General features: G+C 33.8%; 1 protein-coding gene and 2 pseudogenes across 1 annotated transcript; all 3 read left to right on the top strand.

Annotated features, from left to right (window-relative positions):
• Positions 1 to 885: 885 nt before the first annotated feature.
• On the top strand, positions 886 to 10,487 carry LOC120123696 (annotated as a pseudogene).
• Positions 10,488 to 14,539: 4,052 nt separating this feature from the next.
• Positions 14,540 to 18,984, top strand: LOC120123575 (annotated as a pseudogene).
• A 983-nt stretch (positions 18,985 to 19,967) lies between these two features.
• On the top strand, positions 19,968 to 21,089 carry LOC120123697 (uncharacterized protein At4g15970-like). The gene is made up of 3 exons (XM_039142527.1): positions 19,968 to 20,093; positions 20,162 to 20,527; positions 20,598 to 21,089. Exons 1-3 carry the CDS (start codon positions 19,968 to 19,970, stop codon positions 21,087 to 21,089), a joined length of 984 nt encoding a protein of 327 aa, XP_038998458.1.
• The last annotated feature ends 2,568 nt before the right edge of the window (positions 21,090 to 23,657 follow it).

Consider the following 23,657-nt stretch of genomic DNA (forward strand, 5'->3'; position numbering starts at 1 on the left):
GGGAGCAACTTAAAATATTAATTTTTTTCTAATATTTTCGATTCAACTGAATATATTACGAAGACGAAAACATTTATTCGTAATATTTTCGATTCAATCAAAAAATATTAAAAAAAAATTAACATTTCGAGCTGCGTTCAACAAAAAATGTTATATATTTTTAATAATATTTCTGGTTGTGTCTTTTCTTAACTTTGAATTAGATCGCCTTTTCTTAGACTTTCCCGGAAAAATGAGGTACAACTATTAAAAAAACAAAGAAAATAAAAAGGGAAACTGACTGGCCTCTTCTCTATTGACTTTTTCTTTCTTCGTTGTAGCCTAAAATTGTCATATTCTAAGTGATTTATTGAATGGGTAGTGCTCTTTGAATCACTATGGTTTTGACAGTGAGAATGGACGTTATTATGTTAATTGAGATATTATAAAACTTTATTTTAGAACCATTTGAGTTATATTTTATGGATCGACTATCTGTTTACATTACGTTGTCGAGCCGGTATTTGAAATATTATGTTATTGAACCAGTGGTTGAAAGTAATAACGGTGTTGGTAGACATCATTAAAATATGATTTTATTTATTCTTAGCCAGCATGTTAATGTCTAGCTTAGATGATCATCAATTTTTTAACGAAAAGAACGAGTTTGAAACATATAAATAATTGAATGACTATTTTGTAATTTCTAATAATAAGGAGACTCAGTAAAACATTACTCTTTGTGGACCAATCTCCTTACTGGAATTCTGGAAATATGTATAAATGTGAAAGCCAAGAGCGAAACGAAAGTCCTTTTCCCATTGCTTTTTAAGTTTTATCCTCTTGCTCTCTTTCTTCTATATATACATAAAGAGATACACACCTTTCAATAACAGATCCAAAACGATGCCTTCTCCTGCTGGTTTAGTTGCCTTGGCCTTATCATGTTTCCTGGTCTTGGTGGTCGGACCAGATGGAGTACATGGCTCGAGCCGTCGTTCGTTTGGTCGAAAAAATGGTGCAGCTGCACCAGTTAGCAGTGGGATATGTGCCACCTTGGTGACTATCCATGGTTACAAGTGTCAGGAACATGAAGTAAGAGCTATTCAATGACATTGACTTTTTAAAAATTGTTCGAGTGATTATAAAATAATATCTGATTAAAATGTTATATTCTATAGACGTAATTATTTTAACTCGAAATTTTTATGAAGAATAATACTATTTCCTTTCATTGAATTCAATGGAACGGGGGTTTTGAGTTATGGAAAATGGGTTATTTTCATTGTTTTATGTTTTTGCAGGTGAAAACAGAAGATGGATGTATTCTGAACATGCAAAGAATCCCAGAGGGACGTGTAGGTGGTGGACACAAGAAGCAGCCGGTTCTCATACAGCATGGTGTCCTTGTGGTGAGTTATAGGTAAACGATTCAAGTTGACTTTTAGTATTGTTGAGTTTGACTCGATTTGAAAATTTTAAAATAGAGTTCGATTCGACTCGAAAACTTGTGAGTCTCAAACTCGATTTGAACTTAAAACTATGAATTGAAGCTCATAAAAACTCAAAAAATCTCGAAATGAAAAAAAATCATAAATTTAACTCGATTGAAGCTCAAAATAAACTCGAACATAAACCTTAAATACATGAAAATCTAATATTGTATTTAAAAAAATAAACACAAATGTTAATATTATTAATAATTTTTTTAAAATAAAATCTTAATATATTATATTTTTGAGCTGCTCGCGAACTTTTCGAGTCGAGTATCAAATAGTTCGTTTTGGCTCGTTAAGCACTTGAGTCTAGCTTTAGCTCGAGCTCAAGTCTATTCGAGTTGAGTATTTATAGAACTTCAACTGGGTCGATCTCTAGTAGCTCACGATCTGTATCGTCTCATTTACAATCATAGTTAGTATTGAGTACACTTTTTTTAACCATTTATACGATTTTTCAAATTATCTTGAATTTATTCTATTCATACAATTATTATTACGAGATGATATATTTAATAATCTTGAAATATAAAACCCTATTTAGCTCACTTAGTTTGGGATGATACGGCGGTTCAAGAGTGTCGTTTCATTCCATTTGGGATTGTGTTTTTACTGATCATGAGTATATTAGGTAAAGATGGGCAGTAGTCGGGTTTCGACCAACCTGACTTGACCCGAAACTTTTACATCATTCATCCGATTCGAAAAATATATATCCTCCACCCGACTCAAATCGATTCGATTTTTTGAGATAAAATCTGAACCTGACTCGAAATAAATTAATTTTATTTAATAAAAATAGTGATTTAATTAAAAAAATAATAATGTACAAAGGGGTATTATTGTAATTAAAAAATAATATATATGATATTTTTACCTTAAACTCGAATCCGATCCGACTCGAACATTATCTTTAAAAAACTTGACCCAAATCTATTTTTTGAAAAAGAATCAACCCATTGGATTTTGAGGTGAGTTTTAAAGTGATTTTGAAAAAATTTAAATTAATACGATGGTAATAAACGATAAAAAAGTTCGTTTATTCTTTGAGTAGTTGAAAGAGACGTTAAAGAATTGTAATAATGACGTGATATAAATATGAAATTTTAATTTTTTTTATTTATTTTAAGAAGAGTAATATAAAATAAAAAGTAAAATTACGTAGATGGAACATAATTCTATGTCAACAAAATACTATATATATATATATATATATATATATATATATATTGTTGTGAAGTAATTTTTTCCATTTATGGTTTAACGTTTGAATAATTAAAATATAAAAAATTAAAATTTTAATGGGTAAATTGAAAAATTAAATTTTAGTAATTAGAATAAGAGTGAAAAAAAAGTAGACAAATCAAAATTTTAGTCATTTTGTTCCTTCACGAGGCCCCAAGAGATGGCCTAAAAAACCATGATGGGAACACAAAGTAATGCACCGTTTTAATAATTAAGGGGTCGATTTCTTAAAATTTTAAAAATTTATCTTTTAACGTAAAAATTTATATTCGAATACTAATATTTCTAATGGTTAGTGTCGGAGTCACATTTTGTTTAAGGTGGACACATACTCATCTTGAAATTCGAATTTTCTTCAATTAGTTACTTATTTTACTGATGATGTCACCCTAAAATTTTTCGTGTCTACCGTGAAATCTGAACTTTTTTCGATTAACGAACGGTGTCCGCCATGAAATTTTATTTATACTCATTCCATTTAAAAAATTTATATTATTAATATATGTGTGACTTCTCTACAAAAAAATATTTTTGAATACGTTACGGTTGATGATTGTCAGGATGGGATGACTTGGCTCATGAATTCACCAGAACAAAATCTGCCCATGATTTTGGCCGATATTGGCTTCGATGTTTGGATTGCAAACACTAGAGGCACCAGATTCTGTAGGAGCCACGTTTCCCTTGACCCTCACTACCCGGTTCTCTTCTTCCTTTCCCCGTCATCAACATGTTTTGATGTTGATATACATCTAAGTGATTAAAAGATTGCTAAAAGCCTAAAACTTATTACAATAATAGAAATTATGGGACTAGTCATGGGATGAGCTTGTGACTTATGATCTACCAGCTGTTTTCGGCTTTGTGTTCAACCATACTGGCTAGAAGATCCATTACATCGGCCATTCCATGGTAACACACCATGTTCCGGAGCTAACCCGAACAACTCGACTTGACCTGACGGCATTATCGTGGTTGAAACAGGGAACTCTTATAGGTTTGGCATCGTTCTCGGAGGGACATCAGGCAGATGAGATGAAATCTGCAGCTTTTTTGAGTCCAATTGCATACTTAAGCCATATGAACACTGCACTTGGTGTGCTAGCTCCTAGAGGCTTTGTTGGTGAGGTAAAAGAATCTCAATTTGTGAAGTTTTATTCAATGTATCATAGGTTTAGGTTACATCTCTATTTATAATAAAAAAACCTGGTACATAATTACATAATTAACCCTGTATCATACTGCGGGGGCGAACCCCCACACCTCTAACCCATATAATCGTAACCCCCTCTACGAGACTTTTTTTGTAAGAACAGTTGATGTTCGCTCCATCCCCTATCCTCTTTACCAGTATATTTATGAGCCATACCTAACAAATCTCCACATTGACAAATATCCTGCCCCTTGGAAACTTCAATGTGGGTTGGTTACCTTACTTCTTTAACAACTCGAAAACATTCAACAAGTCCAAGCAATGCTTGTACTTGTCTATTGTAACTGACTTGGTGAACATATCAACGACATTCTCATCAGTATGTACATTCTGAAACAAAACCTCTCCAGATGCAACAAACTCTCTGATCTTGTGGAACCTTACATCAATATGTTTAGTTCTAGCACGATACACCTGATTCTTAGCCAAGTGAATAGCACTTTGATTATCACAAAGCAACTAAACTCCACCTTGTTGAACACCCAACTCCTTCACTAAATCAGTAAGCTATAAAGCTTATTTTGCAGCTTCAGCCGCTTCCATGTATTTAATTTCAGTTGTAGATAGTGCCACAACAGATTGAACAGTAGACTTCCAACAAATAGGCCCTCCACCAAGAGTAAACACATACCCTGTCGTAGATTTTCTATTATCCAAGTCACCTGCATAGTTTGAATTCACATATCCTACAACCAATGAATTATCCCGCTGACTACCAAAAACAATTTCATGTCCCATAATACCCTTTAAGTACCAAAAGATCCACTTGACTGCTTCCCAATATTGCTTACCAGGTTTAGACATGTACTTACAAACTTGACTAACAAAATGAGCTAAATCAAGACGAGTACATACCATTGCATACATCAAGAAGCCAACAACATTAGAATACATAACCTTTTCCATATCTTCATCTTCTTTATCTGTCTTAGGGAGCTGTTCTGATGAGGGTTTAAAGTGACTCGCTAATGGAGTGCTCATTGGTTTTGCGCTGCTCATCGCAAACCTTTCTAGCATTTTCTCAAGATAACCCCGTTGAGATAGCCACATTTTCCTTGAGTCTCTGTCCCTACAAATTTTTATTCCAAGAATTTTCTTTGGAGCACCTAAATCTTTCATATCAAATTCCTGACTCAATAAAGTTTTCAAACCGCTAACATCATCCATGTTCTTCGCAGCAATTAACATATCATCAACATACAATAACAGAAAAATAAAAGAACCATCATTAAGGCTCTTAACATAGACACAACAATCATACTCACATCGGTTGTAGCCAGTCTTGATCATATAGGAGTCAAACCGTTTATACCACCGTCTCGGAGACTGTTTCAACCCGTACAAAGATTTCTTCAATCTGCAAACTAAATGCTCGTTTCCAGGTTCAGTGAAACCTTTAGGCTGCCGCATGTAGACATGGTCCTCTAAATCACCATGCAAAAAAGCAGTTTTAACATCCATCTGCTCTAAATGCAAATCCCAACTAGCCACCAATGCAAGTACTACTCAGATTGTAGTGTGTCTGACCACAGGAGAAAAAATTTCATCATAATCAACTCCTTTCTGCTGTAAAAAACCATTTGCTACCAAACGAGCCTTGAACTTCTCCCCTTCTTTTTCTGTTACTGCTGGTTTATTCTTATACACTCATTTGCAACCAATCGGATTTTACCCTCAGGAAGGCGAACCAACTCCCATGTAATATTGTGATTAAAAGACTCCATCTCCTCAACCATGGAAGCCATCCACTTGTCGTTTTCCTGACTAGTAACGACATCATGAAAAGTAAATGGATCATCACTGCTAACAGTAAGTGCAAAAGATACCAAGTCTTCAAAACCCAGTATGTTCGGGGGCTTTATATTCGTCTGTCTCACCCTGTCTCTGGAGAGACTATAATCCTGCAAATCATCCGTAGCGAAACCACCAGAAGTCGGTTGAGAAGTTTCTGGTTTCGCAATTGGAAACTGCTCGAAATCCACCATTGTCGTGTCTTTCTTCTGCTACAACATGGACTGTTCATCAAAAATATCTCTACTGAACACAATTTTCTTCGCAACTGGATCCCAGAACTTGAATCCTTTGACACCTTTCTTGTAACCCAGAAAAATGCACTCATTTGATTTTGCATCAAGTTTGGATCTCTCATCATTAGGTACATGCACATAAGCAGGACAATCAAAAATCCGTAAGTGATCAAAACTAACATCATGACCAGTACATACCTTTTCTGCAACTTTCCCAACCAATGTGCCATTGGCGATATGTTGATAAGATAACAGCCTCAGCCCAGAAGTGTTTGGGAATCCTCGCATTCAACCGCAAACATCTGGCTCTTTCATTCAACGACTTGTTCATCCATTACGCAACACCATTTTGTTGTGGTGTCTTGGGAACTGTAAAATGCCTCTTAATCCCATGTTCCTTATAGAAGTGTATAAAATGGGAATATGTTGTACTCCGTACCATTGTCAGACCTCAAACACTTGATTTTTTGTCCTGTTTGGTCTACCTCAGCTTTCCACAGTTTGAAGTTCTCAAAAACATCAGACTTTTGTTTCAAAAAATACACCCAAACTTTTCGTGAAAAATCATCAATAAAGGTAACATAATACCTAGATCCACCCAAAGACGATGTCGTGGAAGGCCCCCATACATCATAATGCACATAATCAAGAATCCCTTGAGTTGTGTGCTTCGTAGTCTTGAAACGAACTTTAGTCTGTTTACCAAGAACACAATACTTGCAAAAATCGAGCTTACAACTTTTAACACCATGCAACAGATTTCTTTTATGTAATTCAGCCATACCACATTCACTAAGATGAGCAAGACGCATATGCCACAGTTTAGTTGTATCATCACAGGATTCAACATAATGAACTCCACCTAAAACGGTACTCCCTAACAATCTGTAAATATTCCCTGCAGTCATCTTTCCTTTCATCACAGTCAAAGCTTCTTTAACAATCCGAATGGTTTCCCTATCCTCATCAGCCTTAGGGATAAAACTATTCTTGTGCAAAGTACCCAAAGAAATCAAATTCTTCTTCAAATCTGGGATATGCCGAACACCACTCAACGTCCAAACAGAGCCATCATACATCTTAATTCTGACCTTACCAATACCAACAATATTGCAACATTGATCATCATCCAAATAAACAGAACCTAAATTAACCAACATGTATGTCGAGAACCATTCCCTATTTGGCGTGATGTGATAAGAACATCCAGAATCAAGAATCCAAACATCCGTCAATTGAGTCGTTGAAATAGAGAGCATATCACCCTCAATGCAATCAAAATTGTCATCCTCGACCACATTCACAGACTTGGATGAGTCATCACGCTTCTCATTAGCCTGCTTTTTCAACTTCGGACAATCTCGCTTCATATGTCCCGCCTCCTTGCACTTGTAACAGTGAATTGTATTATTATCCCTAGATTTGGATCTGGAATTCCGCTTTCTAGACCCTGCCTTCTCTGGCTTCCGTCCACGGTCTCGATTACCATTGATATATAAGCTATTGCTTGAGAGCTTTCCCCTGCATTCTGCTTCCGCTGGTTGTGAGCCAACAAGGCTACAGTAATCTCTTCAACGTTGATAGTCTCTTTCCCATATGTAAAAGTAGTCAACATGTGTTCGTAAGAGGGAGGCAACGAGCACAACAAAATCATCGCTCTGTCTTCATCCTTAATTTTCACATCGAGCCCAACCAAATCAGAAACGATTTGATTGAAGACATTCACGTGTTTCACCAAATCATGATCATCCTACATCTTCAGCCCATACAGCTGTTGCTTTAGATACGGTTTTGTCGTTAAGGATTTGAACATAAACTGACTTTCCAACTTCCTCCAAATTTCGTCTGGAGATGACAGATGCATGACGTGATACATGACCTCGTCCACCAAGCATAATCGTATGGTTCCTGTCGTTGGCTGTTGCAATTCTTCCCAATCTTCCTCCTCCATCGACGCCGGCTTTGTAGGTCGCAAAGCCTTCAGGATCCCTTGCTGCGTCAACAGATCCTTCATCCTCGTTTGCCATAATCTGAAGTTACCATGACCATTGAATTTCGTAACTTCGAATTTTGCTCCTGACATCTGATACCAATTGTTGAAGAATTGGGTAAAGTAAACGAAAGAACACAAGAATTTTTAACGAGGTTCGGCAATGTGCTTACATCCTCAGTGCCTAGACGTCGCTAGAAGTTGTATTCAATGTCTCATAGGTTTTCATAGGTTTAGTTTATATCTCTATTTATAATAAAAAAACCTGGTACATAATTACATCCCCTGTCCTCTTAATCGGTATATTTATGAGCTATACCTAACACCTCACCACCCGGTTCTCTTCTTTCTTTCCCTGTCATCAACATGTTTTGATGTTGATATGCATAATTAGTGATTAAAAGATTGCTAAAAGCCTAAAACTGATTACAATAGCAGAAATTCTGGGACTGGTCATGGGATGAGCTTGTGACTTATGATCGACTAGTTGTTTTGGACTTTGTGTTCAACCATACTGGCCAGAAGATCCGTTACATCGGCTATTCCCTGGTAACACACCTTGTTCCGGAGCTAACCCGAACAACTCGACTTGACCTGACGCCATTATTGTGGTTGAAACAAGGAACTCTTATAGGTTTGTCATCGTTCTCGGAGGGACATTAGGTATATAAGTTGAAATCTGCAGCTTTTTGAGTCCAATTGCATACTTAAGCCATATGAACACTGCACTTGGTGTGCTTGCTCCTAGAGGCTTTGTTGGTGAGGTAAAAGAATCTCAATTTGTGCTTCTAAAACGGAAGGAAATATTAATTACTAAAAGATAAGTACACAAATGGTCTTTTGACTATAGGGTGTTATTTTCTTGAGTCCTTCGTCTATTAAAAATTATAAAATAATCCATTGACTACAAGATATTATTTTATTGAGTCATTCGATTATTAAGAGTTATAAAATAGTCACATATTCATATGTTCCAAACTCGACCTTTTTCGTTTAAAAAATGATAATAGTCCGTGGACGTTAACATGTTAACTGAGATATGATAGTCGTTTGAGATTTTGGAATTTGATTTTATCATATCACCATCAACATATTAACATCTATAGCTCAGACTAGGGATAAGCATGGGTCGGATTGAGTCGAGTTTTCGATCAATCGAACCTTACCCAACCTGAAAAATACACCTACTCCACCCGAGTTTAGGGAGACTTCACCCGACCCGAAATCCAACTCATGTTTTTGAGATTAAACCCCAACCTGACCTGATTTGACCTGAAATAAATATATTTATAAAAAGTAATTTTATTCAATAAATTAGGGATCTTATTGAAATAATAATAAAAAGAGGATATTATTGCAATTATCCCTAAATATATAAGATATAATTATATTATTTTACGGGTTGGATCGGGTCGGGTATTTTTCACCTTAAATCCGAACCCGACCCGTATTTTAAAAAAAAATCTAACCCAATCGGGTTGGGTCGTAACCCGTCGGATTCGGGTCCTGTGCCCATCTCTAGTTCAGACTTTCGTCAAATTTTTAATAGAGAATGACAAGTTTAGAACATATGAATAGTCGGGTGATCATTTTATACATTTTTATAGTCAAAAGACTCAACAAAGTAATGTTTTACATTCGGGGATCCTTTTATAACTTTTAATAGTCGGGACTCAACAAAGCATCTATCTATAACTTTACCGTGAATAGACTATTTGTGTACTTTACCCTAACTTAGAGGGTGTCAATTGTTTTTGTCAACAGATCACTACATTGTTTGGAATTGCAGAATTCAATCCGAAAGGGTGAGCAAAACAATTGTTACATTTAAATGATGAAACTTCAAATAATGATTTTTCTTTTGTTTGATGTTTACAGACAAGAAGCATCAGCTTTTCTCAAAGCTTTGTGTGGTCATCCCGGTGTTAACTGCTATGATCTTCTATCTGCAATTACTGGTAAAGATCTTCAATCCTTTTGCTCGCTTGTACTGGTTCGATTCGGTTTCGTTTTTCGGATCATTTCAGGTTTGTTACTTGTAATCCAAGGTAACAATTGCTGCCTCAACGCTTCCACGGTTGATCTTTTCTTAAAGAATGAGCCTCAATCAACAGCAACCAAGAACATGGTGCACTTAGCTCAGAGTAAGACACCGTATAGCAATTTTATACCATGTGTTCGAGTCGTGTTTGAATCCGATTTCGTGATTCGCAGCCGTTCGAGAAGGGATTATCGAGAATTTCGACTACGGGAGACCGGACTATAACATGATGCGTTGCGGAGAACCGAGGCCACCGGCGTACAACATCTCGAACATCGCTCGGGACCTTCCGATATTCATCAGCTATGGAGGACAAGATGCTCTGTCTGATGTTGAGGATGTGCAGCTGTTGCTTGATCATCTCAACTTCCACGATGTGAGCAAGTTGTCGATTCAGTACATACAGGATTCTGCACATGCGGATTTCATCATGGGCATAAATGCCAAGGATGTTGTGTACAATCAAGTTGTCCAGTTCTTCGAAAATCAACAATGACCATGAGACGGCAAATTCGTTCACGTAGGACAGTGGGATTAAAAGATTGTTATAGTGTCAAGAGGAAGACGTCAAGAATATTATACGACTTCAACATTTTTAGGAAAGACGCATAGACCATAGTACGTTTTTTCCATCGTCAACAATTTTTTCTTTGATCGTCAACAATTTTTTCTTTGTTCTACATTTACATGCATGTTGTTTGAGAAAGCTGAAGACGCATGACAATTTATGTGTCTTCCATCGAAAAATTGAAGTCACATAATATTCCTGATGTCTTCCCTTGACACTGTAATAATGGCGCTAGATCATAAAATAATACGATGAAAGTTTTATATGGAGAATCCCCCCACTATCTTACATGAGCAAATTTCCCACTAATTTTATTTTTAACAATTAGAGGAAAATAATTATTTTAACAATTATATTTGGTCCAAATGTTTTAAATATGTTAGCATTCATCCTATCTCAGAAAATAATTATGACGAGACCTTTTACGAGCCAATAATTTTTTCAACCCCTATAAGAAAAATTTTGCCGACCCTAATTTTTCTCTCTTTTTGGTGTCGGTCGATAGATTTTTCTTCTTCATCATCTTTATGATCGGCGGTGGGAGACCAGGCAACATCAGCCTTAGTGCTGGTCGTGTACCGTTGGTATTTATTATTATTTTCTTATTGTTTTAATTTTTAATAACTCGACTTTTACGAGACACTTTTTCTTCATTTTTATGGCACATTTCTCTCTATGTTTTGACATGTTTTCGGTCATTTAACCGTTATTTTCGTTTATCATTTTTCTTAGAGTTGAATTTGACATCATCATGACTTATCAAAATGACGTTTATTTGTTATCATGCTGATCTTCCACACTTTGGACCGTCATATTGGATTTGGAAACGCGATTTACATTCGTGAATAGTTATCTCACGTCGCTCGATTTTGATTTATGATTTTTCGGTAATCTTTCAATAGCTCAATCCCCTTCTATGGTTCATTTATCGACGCGATCAGACTTTTCGTATCTACATTTTATTCGAGTTTATTTGGTTAGTTTTTTTAAAACATCTTCCTTGTATGATCTTTGTGTGATTAAGTCTCTAGTTTCTTCTATTAATAGTAATAGGAAAATGTACTTATTATATGTTAAGTTTAACGTTATAATTGTAAACCTTCATGGTAATTTGTTTATATTTGATAAAATCAACAGCTTTTTCTTATAAAAGAAGAAAATTTTATATAATAACTCATCAAATTTTTAAAATAAAATTTATATATTTTTATAGAATGTATATAATATCTAAATATAATTATTCTTTAAAAATATTTATCTTTTTTTCAAAAATAAAATTGAACTTTACCTAAATAATATGAATTAAACAATATTAACTAGTCATGCCATCCTGCAGACTCAGCAGGCACCAAAGAAGTATAAAAATTTATCCAAATTAATAAAATATTTATGAAACCATAGGTGGATAATGACATTTACCAATTGCAATATAAAATTTGTTATTATTATATTATAGTTTTTTATTTAAAATAATCAGGATATTTCATTTATCGAAAATCATATCAATAAACTTCTTGTATGTTACAGAATGAACAAATACAGTTGTGATTATCATAAATAAAATATAAAAATGATCGCTTAGTGATAGCTTAATAAACAAAAATATTAACAAGTGAAGCAATGACGTGTATAAACTGATCACACCAACGACTCCGAGCATCAAACATGGAGGAGAGAAAATTAAAGAAGAACCAAAATGGTCAACGAAAAAAATGATTTCCCCTTAACGACAATCCTATCCAACACATATATGCGATAACCAATGAATCGTCTTATACAAACGAATAGAGGAACCAGACATCGGGAAGTCAACCAACCATCGAAGAAAACCAAATTTAAAAACCTATATCGAAAGTCTATAAACACCGATAATGATACTCTTTATCAAAAAGGATAAGAGAAACATTATTATTAAATTAAGTTAAAACTAACAATGAAAAATTAATAAAATAAAGAGCGAACGGGAAAATGAAGCAGAATAATGCATCCCAAGAAATTCGAATCTCTTTCTTTAAATCTTTATTCACAATGCTTCGCATATTCCATTTGTTTGGTTTATTTTTGTACTCTTAAAGCACCAGCCAATCTTTATCATGTTATGTATTTATTTTATAATTTAATGACTCAATTATAATTTTTTTAAAATTAGGTGATCGGTTTGGTCAATGATTGTTGGGTAAACTATGCATTTAATATCTAAACTATCAGTTTTAATCCGTTTTAATTTCTAAATTTTCAATTTTTTTAAAATCATATATAACGTTTAGTTTTCATTTCATTTTAGTACATTGCTTCTAAAAATTTAACTCATTTAGTACCTAAACTATTATTTTTGGACCATTTTAAAAACTAAACTTTCAATTTTTTTCAAAATTGAACTTTAAATTTTGAACGGGTACTAAAATGAAACAAAAAAAACTAAAGTTTTTAACGTCAAATACTAAAATAAAAAAACTAAACTTTAAGTATGAATTTAAAAAATTGAAAGTTTAAGTACTAAAATGGATAAAAAATTAATAGTTTAGATATTAAATATGTAATTTACCCATGAGTGTTTATTGTACTACTGTAAAGCTACTATTAATCTTTATGTATTAGTTAAATTAAACAAATAACACTTTAAAAAGAAACTTCGAAAATAATGATGATTTATAATTAATTTAAAAATAAGATTATTGTTATAGTAGAGGTCAGATTACTAACGATGTTGGTTCAAATGGTAAGCAGTTTGTGTATGCAGAAAATTTTCGTTGAGAGTCTCACTTATCAAAACCAGATATGCGACCCCAATCGGTTCGAATCGTTATGCTTTTCCGATGTTTTCTTCGTTATTAATCCCCCCTAAAAATTCACGTTTTAATCTTTTAATTTTAATTTTCTTTATTTTAGCCTTAAAATTCTAACATTTTCTATAATATCGATCTTATTTCTCCAACTAATTCTAAATTATTTCCATTTTCTAAACTATTTTAAGAGGATTATTTTCCTAATTTAACCTATTATAATGTGAAATTGTTTAGTGGAATTATTTTCGGTGATGAAGAAATTATTGTTATTCTTTGAGGTCCCGAGTTCAAGCATTAGAAACACTAGGGATGTGAGTAGGAATAATTGCAATAAGAGTCTTCTACAAATATATATTTAGGAATGTCGGGTTTAGATTTATGGTGAAAAATATCTGAATCGACCCAAAAAATAATTTTACCTTATATATTTATGGATAATTGTAATAAGACTCATCTATATATTATTTTTTAAATTAAATATATATTTTTATTGAATAAAAGTAATATTTTTATAAATATATTATTTCGGATCGGGTTGGGTCGAGTTCGGGTCGGTGGAGGGCGTATAATTTAATGTCGGGTTTAGGTCTTATGGAGGGTATATAATTTTCTGGTCGGGTCGAGTTGTCAAAAAAACCGACCCAGCCCGACACATGCCCATCCCTAGGTGTGAGCCTTCAATGTCCAATGATTAAGAGTTATCTTTGAACATATACTGCCTTGTACTTGACCCAGATTAATAAAAAAATCTCAATATAAATTTGAATTTGAAAATAGACAACTAACTTTTATTAATAAATCTCGGGTGAATACAAGAAAATATTTGTTCAAACTTTTTTAACCATTTGACAATCAACGTTTTTGGCATATGCGGTCACTTTGAAAATAATATAAGGGTAAAATACACGTTTAGTAAGTAAACTATCAGTTTCATTTCGTTTTGGTATCTAAATTTTCATTTGTTTCAGAATTATATCAATTGTTTAGGGACTAAACGTGAGTTTACCCCATACATAACTAAGTTTGATGTTAACTATAGGAAAAGAAAACACATTCTTTATTCAAAATAAACATAATTAAACCTAATTAAGAGTGTAAACTTGAACAAATTGGTCAAACTAAGCCTCCTTACTTAATTATAACTTTCCCACTGATATTTCATTTTTATTTCCGATTTCTTTGAAGAAGAAAAAAATGCCGGAGGAGACGACTTCCATAGATTACGTTATGGAGAAGGCTTCGGGGCCTCACTTCTCCGGTCTCCGTTCTCCGGCCGCCACTTTTTTCGACTCCAAAACGAGGTAAAGTTCGAATGCTTTTTACGAATCAATAAAGCAATATGAATCTCAAATCTTAATAGCCGTTCCTTCGTCTCTAATTTCGTTTTTATTTTCTTCAAATTAAATGAAAATGCCGAAATTTGATCTGTATTTACTTCTCGACTGATTAAGCAGGTGTTTCGGGAGGTACAGCTTCTGGTAAAACGACTGTCTGTGACATGATCATCCAACAGCTCCACGATCACCGTGTTGTCCTTGTTAATCAGGTTCGAATTCTAGTCCATATTTTATAATCTGAACTGTAATTTATTACATTGTTTGTATACATTTTTCATTTGTATGGATGTAGGATTCCTTTTATCGTGGTTTAACTACTGAAGAGTTGAAACGCGTCCACGAGTATAATTTTGATCATCCTGGTAAATTAATTTGATGTTGTTTGCTGATTTTGCTGTCTTCTGCTATATTGAATTTGGATGTTAATATGTTATTGTTTTGACTGTGCATTTGTTTCTTTGCTTGTAGATGCTTTTGATACTGAGCAGCTCCTGGTTTGTGTTCAGAAGCTTAAAAGTGGGCAAAATGTTCAGGTCCCGATTTATGATTTTAAGCAACATCATCGATCTTCAGATAGTTTCCGACAGGTAGTTCGTAAGTTCATTGGTTCGTTGTTGAACTTTTTTTTTAACGATGCTGGAGACAGATACTTGCATTCAGTTAAAGAACTTGTAATAGTCGTTTCGGGTGTTTTTTTTTTCTTTTCTATTTTAGCTGTAGTGGTTGCTTGTTCGTGCATTTTATTGTTGTTTCTCCTTTAGTTATCAAGCTCTTATTTGCATTTCAGATTTCAGAATATCCAAATATGTTGGTGATAATTCAATAAGTTGGCTACTTATCCTATCTGTAACTTGGTTTAATCTATTTCCAGGTTAATGCTTCCGATGTCATAATTTTGGAAGGAATTCTTGTTTTCCATGACCAGCGTGTCAGGAACCTTATGAATATGAAGATTTTCGTTGATGCGGGTTTGACCTCTTCTACCGAATACCTTACCATTATAGATATGTCTGTTTGTATTATTTAGTGAAGATGCTAGATTCGTTTTATTTACATAAGACGTTTTATCATGGATAACTCATGAGGTTAAACAACCTATAGCCGTTGCCAACCACTCAAAAAAGAAAAACTGCTAACTGTAAGAACTGATAGATTAAATTATCTATCAAACTGAAATGGAAACTCATGGACAAAACTAAGCTCTAAGTCAACTTGTGTATTATTTGATTAATTGTTGACCGCAAACTCTATTAAATTGTATATAGCTATTGACCTGCCAGCCAATAGGAGAGGAAAGTTTAGCTATTGTTTTTTTTTTCCTCTCAAAAGTCTACCCAATCAATTCAAGGAAATTTGAAAATTGAGTTCTTAAATCCCCAGGATTGTCACCCACAAATTACTTAAGAACACAATGGCCTCACCTAGTTGGATGTGTTCGCATTTGTGTTTCATTGCTTGTGCAATGCTCTGTTGCCTTTTCCTATGACCATGTTTCTTCTTTACGTGCTCTCATGGGTTCTTACAGTTCTCGGTTTTATTTGACAATTTGTTATAGATGCTGATGTGAGGCTTGCTCGTAGAATAAGACGAGATACAGTTGAGAGGGGTAGGGATGTAAACTCTGTTCTTGAACAAGTAAGCCTATGTATACCATAACTTCTTCGTAATTTAATACTATGTATACCATATCTTCTTCGTAATTTAATACTTGAAATTATTCCTGAAAAAGCTTAAATCTCTGGGGTGTAATTTAATACTTCCCTTGATATGCAGCTTGTAATTTAATACTATGTATACCATATCGGTTTTATTCAAAAACACTGAAATGAATATCTGGAAGAATATGTTCTCATTCTCACGCGTCCATTAAAACGCTTATGGAGAGAGATTTTTTATTAATGTTCCTCTCATTTAAATATTTCAACATTTTAATGATGGCATTGCAATATGCTGTTGTTTATGCAGTATGCGAAGTTTGTCAAGCCTGCATTTGATGATTTTGTTCTCCCATCAAAGAAGTATGCTGATGTCATCATCCCCCGAGGAGGTGATAATCATGTTGCAATTGATTTGATTGTGCAACATATCCGCACTAAGCTTGGGGAGCATGATCTCTGCAAGATTTATCCCAATGTGTATGTAATTCAGTCAACCTTTCAGGTACATCTCATTCTTTATCTCTATCCTATTTCTTTTACACGTTGTTTGATCATGTAGAGTAACACGTATATCTGGTAAGATATATTCATGTGTAGCTCTTTCTCGTGCCATGTACCCTAAAACGTTCTGGTAGACTATCAGTTTGCAGTTTTTTTTATAAGAAGAGGAGGCCTCGTTAAAAACCACCTTCATGATTAACGGAGCGCCAAGAGGTGCTCCTTAATCAGCGGAAGGAGGAAAAGAGTGCCTCAAAATTCATTAATAACCGAAAGATACATAATGATTAAAAACAACCATAAACACCCCCTTACAATATCCAACCCGAAACATTAAAAAACAACCTAAACAAAACATTGAAACTAGCCAACATTTCCCACCTGTAGTTAGAAAGCTGTCACACTTATTGTAGTTAGAGCTTCATGATTGGTGAAAATAACGCTACTACTTTAAAGTTATTCCCAACATTTTTGAATCTAGTGTGCATTGACCTTTCTTTTTCCCTACTTATTTCTTAATTTGGACTCATGGTGCAGATTAGAGGAATGCATACTCTGATTAGAGACCGGGAAATTTCTAAGCATGATTTTGTCTTCTATTCAGATCGGCTTATTCGTCTGGTACCTTCTTTTATATCTTGTGAATGAACCGTGTTTTGTTTTGCTGTAAGTGTTTTCCAAATGCAAAATATTCCTGATTTTGTTGCATTTGATTTAGGTGGTGGAGCATGGTCTCGGACATTTGCCTTTCACCGAGAAGCAAGTAATAACACCTACAGGTGGGAAAACTCCCAGTTGTCCTTTCTGAGCATCTGCAATTGAAGATGTCCAAAAGGAAAATGATGAATTTTTCTTCAGTTTAAGATTTATCATTGAAAACAGCTAATATTCTGCTTATGTTTGAAACTTGCTGCTATTTCTTTTCAGCATCTGTTTATCCCGGGGTTGATTTTTGCAAAAAACTGTGCGGTGTTTCCATTATTAGAAGGTGAGCTTTCAACCAGGCTTCGAACTGGTCAAAATACGGGGTATTAGGCGATCTAAAGCTACATCTGGTAAAATTATGATGAATGCTCAGTTGTTTTTTCCTGTATTTACTAACAAGTTTCTTTTTACATTATTTTATTACAGTGGTGAAAGCATGGAAAACGCTTTACGTGCATGTTGCAAAGGAATAAAAATTGGAAAAATTCTGATTCATCGTGACGGAGACGACGGGAAACAGGTTAAAATTGTTATTTGGATCTTTATGCTGTTATGTACTTCATATAAAATAAATCTAACCAATAGTATGCTATCTTGAAAACTTTTAGCTTATATATGAGAAGCTTCCCAAGGATATTTCTGAACGACATGTCCTCCTCCTGGATCCGGTGCTTGGTACTGGTAAGTTTGTTCCTCTTCTAGCAGCTATGTTCGAAAGAAAGTTGTCTCGAAACTTTTCCGCGTCCTTTTCCTTCTTCAGTTAACGAATTAGTCCCGAGAAATCACAAATTAGACTATCAAGTTTAAGAATATTGCACGGAAATGCATAACGAGCCTACTTTGCGAAACCATCGTGTTGACTCTTCTTGTAGGGAATTCTGCTAGCCATGCCATTGAACTACTGTTACGGAAAGGAGTTCCGGAATCTCACATCATATTCCTGAATCTCATCTCTGTAAGTTTTCACCATTGTTGGCTGCAGACTTTGGATGCATGTACTATGTTGGAACTCTTCCTACGCATTGATCGTGATCCTCGATTTTCCTTTTTCTTAAGGCACCTGAAGGAATCCATTGTGTCTGCAAACGGTTCCCGTCCTTGAAAATCGTCACTTCAGAGATCGATGTTGCACTGAATGAGGAGTTCCGTGTAGTACCGGGGATGGGTGAGTTCGGAGATCGTTACTTTGGCACCGATGACTGATCCGCCGTTGTCGGCATGTTCCGATTAACCAGGTATCGTATGGACCGGTTGTTGAATTTGTAACATTCCGAAATACATATAGAAGATACAGTGTAGGACCGTCGGGACAGTAGTCCGGAGATGAGTGTTATATCAAAGTGAACTTTCTTTTGCCTTTAAATGCTCAATTCGTGAACTTGAGGATTGAAGTGTTATGAATACCAATTTCATGGGGGTTGATTTTAGACAAATTTATTTATTTTCATCTATTTACCAGTGGAATCCATAGAGTAAATGTCCAAAAAGAGCCGATTCAATGACTATCAGGATAAACTCTTGCAATGGTCATTTTTGTTTCATAAGTATTCAATTTTATTCATTAAATTTAATGGTAAAGTACATAAATAGTCCCTTGACTATAGGATGTTGTTTTATTAAGTCATTGACTATTAAAAGTTATAAAATGGTCCTCTGACTATAGAAAGTTATTTTGTTGAGTCATTTGACTATTAAAAGTTACAAAATGGTCATCGAATATTCATTTTGTTCCAAACTCGTCGTTTACCATTAAAAATTTAACGGTAGTCTGAGTTGTACATTAACGTGTTGACTTAGATATGATAAAATCTGATTTCATAATCTCAAACGATTATCATATCCCAGTTAATATGTTAATGTTCAACTCAGATTGTCGTCAAAATTTTAATGAAAATGGACAAGTTTGAAATATAAAAAATAGTTGAGTGGTCATTTTGTAATTTTTAAGTCAAATGACTTAACAAAGTAACTCCCTATAGTCATAGGACCAGTTTATAACTTTGGTCAGGGGAGTTAATAAAGCAATATATTCTAGTTAATGGACTATTTGTGTACTTTACTCTTAAATCTAAAATTTATATTTTATATAAAATCTAAGGGTCAAATTGATGTTCTATTCAGAGTTTAGAGGACAAATTAAAAGTTAATCAATTTTATCGATGTGTCACGTAATCAAATTAACAATATTCAATATCTAAGTCTAAGTGACTACATGAGTGACCAGAATGTTATTTTTAAAACTAGGAGAACAAAAATGAATATATATAAAATGAAAGTCACCATTGGAATAGTTTACCCTTAACTATATATTTTGAAAGATTGGGATTTTTTGACTGTCCGATTTTAACAGTTTAATTATTACCATTCCTATCTTGGTCAACTATAGAAATTACAAAACCTACCAAAATTATCAATAAATTTATTATGAACATTTCGAGGCCGCCAAGTTGTCGTCTCATTGTCTCTTTGACGTTCTTCATCTTCATCTGCTTCATTTTCCATCGATTTTCCGATGATCCAAACACCCAATCTCTTGTCGTCTCCAAACATGTAAGAAATATCCTTCTAACATGTATGAAATTTCTGTTTTTTTATTTTTTTTGGCGTTTTTTCATTAGGATTTGGAAAAGAAAACTCTGCTGCGAGCAGCACTGATGAAAGCATCGATGCCCGATAGAACAGTCATTCTGATGGTCGTTAACGGAACTTGGGCGAAACCGGCATCGATCCTCGACGTCTTCCTCGAAAGCTTCCGAGTCGGAGAAGGAACGGAACATCTATTGAACCATCTGCTCGTTGTCGCCGAAGATAGCCGAGCGTTCGAGTACTGCAAGTCCAAGCATCCCCATTGTTTCGAACTGGAAAACTCGACGAAGAAACTCACCGAGATGACACCGGGAACGCAAGGGAGCCTCATGTTTAGTCCAACGAGATTGATGCTGCTAAACCGAGTTATCGAATTCGGTTACAATGTCGTCTTCACCGTAAGTTTAGACGATTCGAGACCATGATAGCTTCAATGCAGGCTTGCTTAACTGTGGTTAATGGTTGCAGAATGCAGATGTTATGTGGCTGAGGAATCCGTTAAGTAAACTCGAACCCAATTCCGATTTATCGATCAGATGCGAGCTCTATCCGATCGATGCTAAAACATTCGGGATCAAAGGAGATGGCGGATTCTTTCATCTCAAGGCAAACGCAAGGACTATTGAATTCATCAGAATATGTAACATGAACAGGGTTCTCTACCCCGATTCCGAACATCAATCCCTCTGCAAAATTTCCGAAAAAGAAGAGTACGTCGGCCTCATCGGAGTTGACGTTTCGTATTTCGGTGAGGAGAGTTTCTGTAGGCTTTGTCTGCCGTGTGGTTTGAATCAGATACTTACGGTACAAGCAAACTGTCGTGACAACATTGATAGCAAGATCCATGATATGAAGCTTGTTCTTGATGACTGGAGAAACTTCTTACAACTGTCTTCGAATAATGTTAGCTCGAACCGGTCATCGGTATCGTGGAGAGCTCCGGTTAGATGTGTCGTGTAATTTCTCTTGTTGGACTAGGCGCCGGGACAGGTCCTACCGTCGTGTAAGTGGTCGACGATCATTGTCCTAAGACATTGCCTCAGTTTTATGAGCTTGAATAATGGTAATGCGTAAATCGGCTTGAAATGTACAAAGGCATGAATAGGGATGTAAATCAACACAACACTAGGATGATTTTTTTTAACTATTCGTATAATTCTCTAAAAAAAAATTACCTGGTCGGGTCGGGTACCCGGCCCGACATTTCCCAGGTCGGGCCCGGGTCACAAAATCTAGTTTTTTCGGGTACCGGGTTACCCGAGTACCCGGTTAGTTTTATTATTTTTTTATTTTTTTATATATAATTATATAAAATATAATGAATTATTTATATTATGAATTATTATATTTTGTATTTTGAACTTTTAAATTTTATGTTCGGATATTAGAGTATGTAATTCGAAGTTTCAAATATTTAAATTTGTGTATATATTTTTTTAAATTAATAATTTGAAAATAAAAAATTAAAAATCGGATATCGGGTACCCGCAAAATCCGGGTACCCGATTACCGGGTACCCGTAACATCCAGATAGGGATACAGGCCGAGAAATCGTCGACCCGAAAGTTCCGGGTACCCAAAAATCCGGGTACCCGGATTTGCACACCCCTAGTTATAGGAGCACCATTTTTTAATCAAACACATCCCTTGCTCATGCCTTACCCATGACTTGCCCATGCCTTTTAATCATAATATATAAGAGTAAGCACACAGATAATAGAAAAGCCTTGGAATTGTGTCATTTTCGATGATTTGCGTAGAAATTATCGTTGGCATATGATATGATATTATTATTATTATTATCATATATTATATAATTAATAATTGAATCGAGTACAAGAAGCTTTGCATATCCAAATAATGTTAAAGTACATATCACATTACTAATAGTAAATTGTTTGTCATTAGTTTTAATCAAGTCCCATCATCATCATCATGTGCCCATTCCAAGCTTTTGCCGGTTCTTGACCGGTTCGTTACAAAACTGATTTTATAAGGTGACCGGACTGGACAGACAACTGATTCCCGATTTAACCGGTCGAACCAGCCGATCCGATTTTGATAACCATACCTTTTTCTTTTCCGGTTTTACAGTACAAGAAAGGTTAAATTGGTTGATCCAAAATGTTTTGTTGGGCCTTTTGTCATTTGGGTCTCAAATAATAGGGCTATTTCGTAGCGATGTTCATAATTAAGTTAAAATCAATTTGATCGATAAAATTAAAATTTCAGTCTTTCAATCGATCGGTTAATGATTAATGATTTTTTTCTTCAAATTTTAGTTATCGGTTAATTTGATTCGAAATCATTTAATTAACCGAATTAAGTAAAATTATTAAATATTTAATACATTATATATATATTATTTAGCTTTAGAGATGTTTAAACTTCAGTTTTAACCGATTTAACTGATCGAATTAATCTAATAAACTAAAAATATTTAATATATAATATATATTATTTATAATTTTCGGTTAATTGAGCTAACCGACCAATTAACCAAATTTAGTTTTGTTCGGTTAATTTTTCTGAAAAAAATATTTAATATATAATATATATATATATATAAATTATAAATAATAAAAACTTATATCAAGTTACTTGTGTAAAAATATAATAAATTAGAAATATAAGTATAAATTTAATTTATTAACGATTAACAAATATCGTTTATCAAAATTTATAACCATAACATTAGCTGTTAACCATCATTTTTAGCGGTTCGGTTAACCGAAACCGTTTAGTATTAGCGGTTCAGTTAATTAACCTGTTAAATATAACGGTTATACCAGTTAACGGTTTCGAGTTTTTTTTGAACACCCCTAATTTTTAAGCATTATATTTATATAATTATTGCATGTGTAAAAATAGACGAATGTGATTATCAGTATAAAATTTAAAGATTTATATAAAAATATGAAATATATTCAATTTAAATTTTAATCTTAATGATTAAATTTAATTAATCTAACAATAAAAAATGTAAAGTACACCAAAGCGTATCATTTAATTTAATTTAATTTAATTTAATTAATCTCCTTTGTTTTTTTCTCAATTTAATATTTAATATTTAATATATTAACATTATCATATTGGATTAGTTGAAGGGATATCATAAAGTTAATAAAAAATGGATATCATAAACCACACTCCAAATAATTGAAGGAATTATTTCATAAGAATGATATTAATACGTATCTTTTAATTTAAAAAAAATAAAAAGATAAGATGCTTAAATAATTTTTAATTATAATTTTTTACTAAATTTATTGATTATGAAAATTATAAATTAATTTAAAAATAATAATTATTTTTCTAGAAAAATAATAAATTATGTGATAGTTAATAAAATTGAAATAACAATATTAATTTAACCCTCGATTTTTATATTATTTTTAATGTAATCCTAATTCTAAAAAAATAATTATTAATATTTTATCAATTTAATCCATCTTTTATTAAATTACGAACTTTAATAAAATATAATTAATTTAAACAACTAAAAAGAATCTTTCCACTTTTCCATCT

The sequence above is a fragment of the Hibiscus syriacus genome, unplaced genomic scaffold, assembly GCF_006381635.1.
Source record: "Hibiscus syriacus cultivar Baekdansim isolate YM2019G1 unplaced genomic scaffold, ASM638163v2 tig00110402_pilon, whole genome shotgun sequence".
Taxonomy (NCBI): Eukaryota; Viridiplantae; Streptophyta; class Magnoliopsida; order Malvales; family Malvaceae; genus Hibiscus; species Hibiscus syriacus.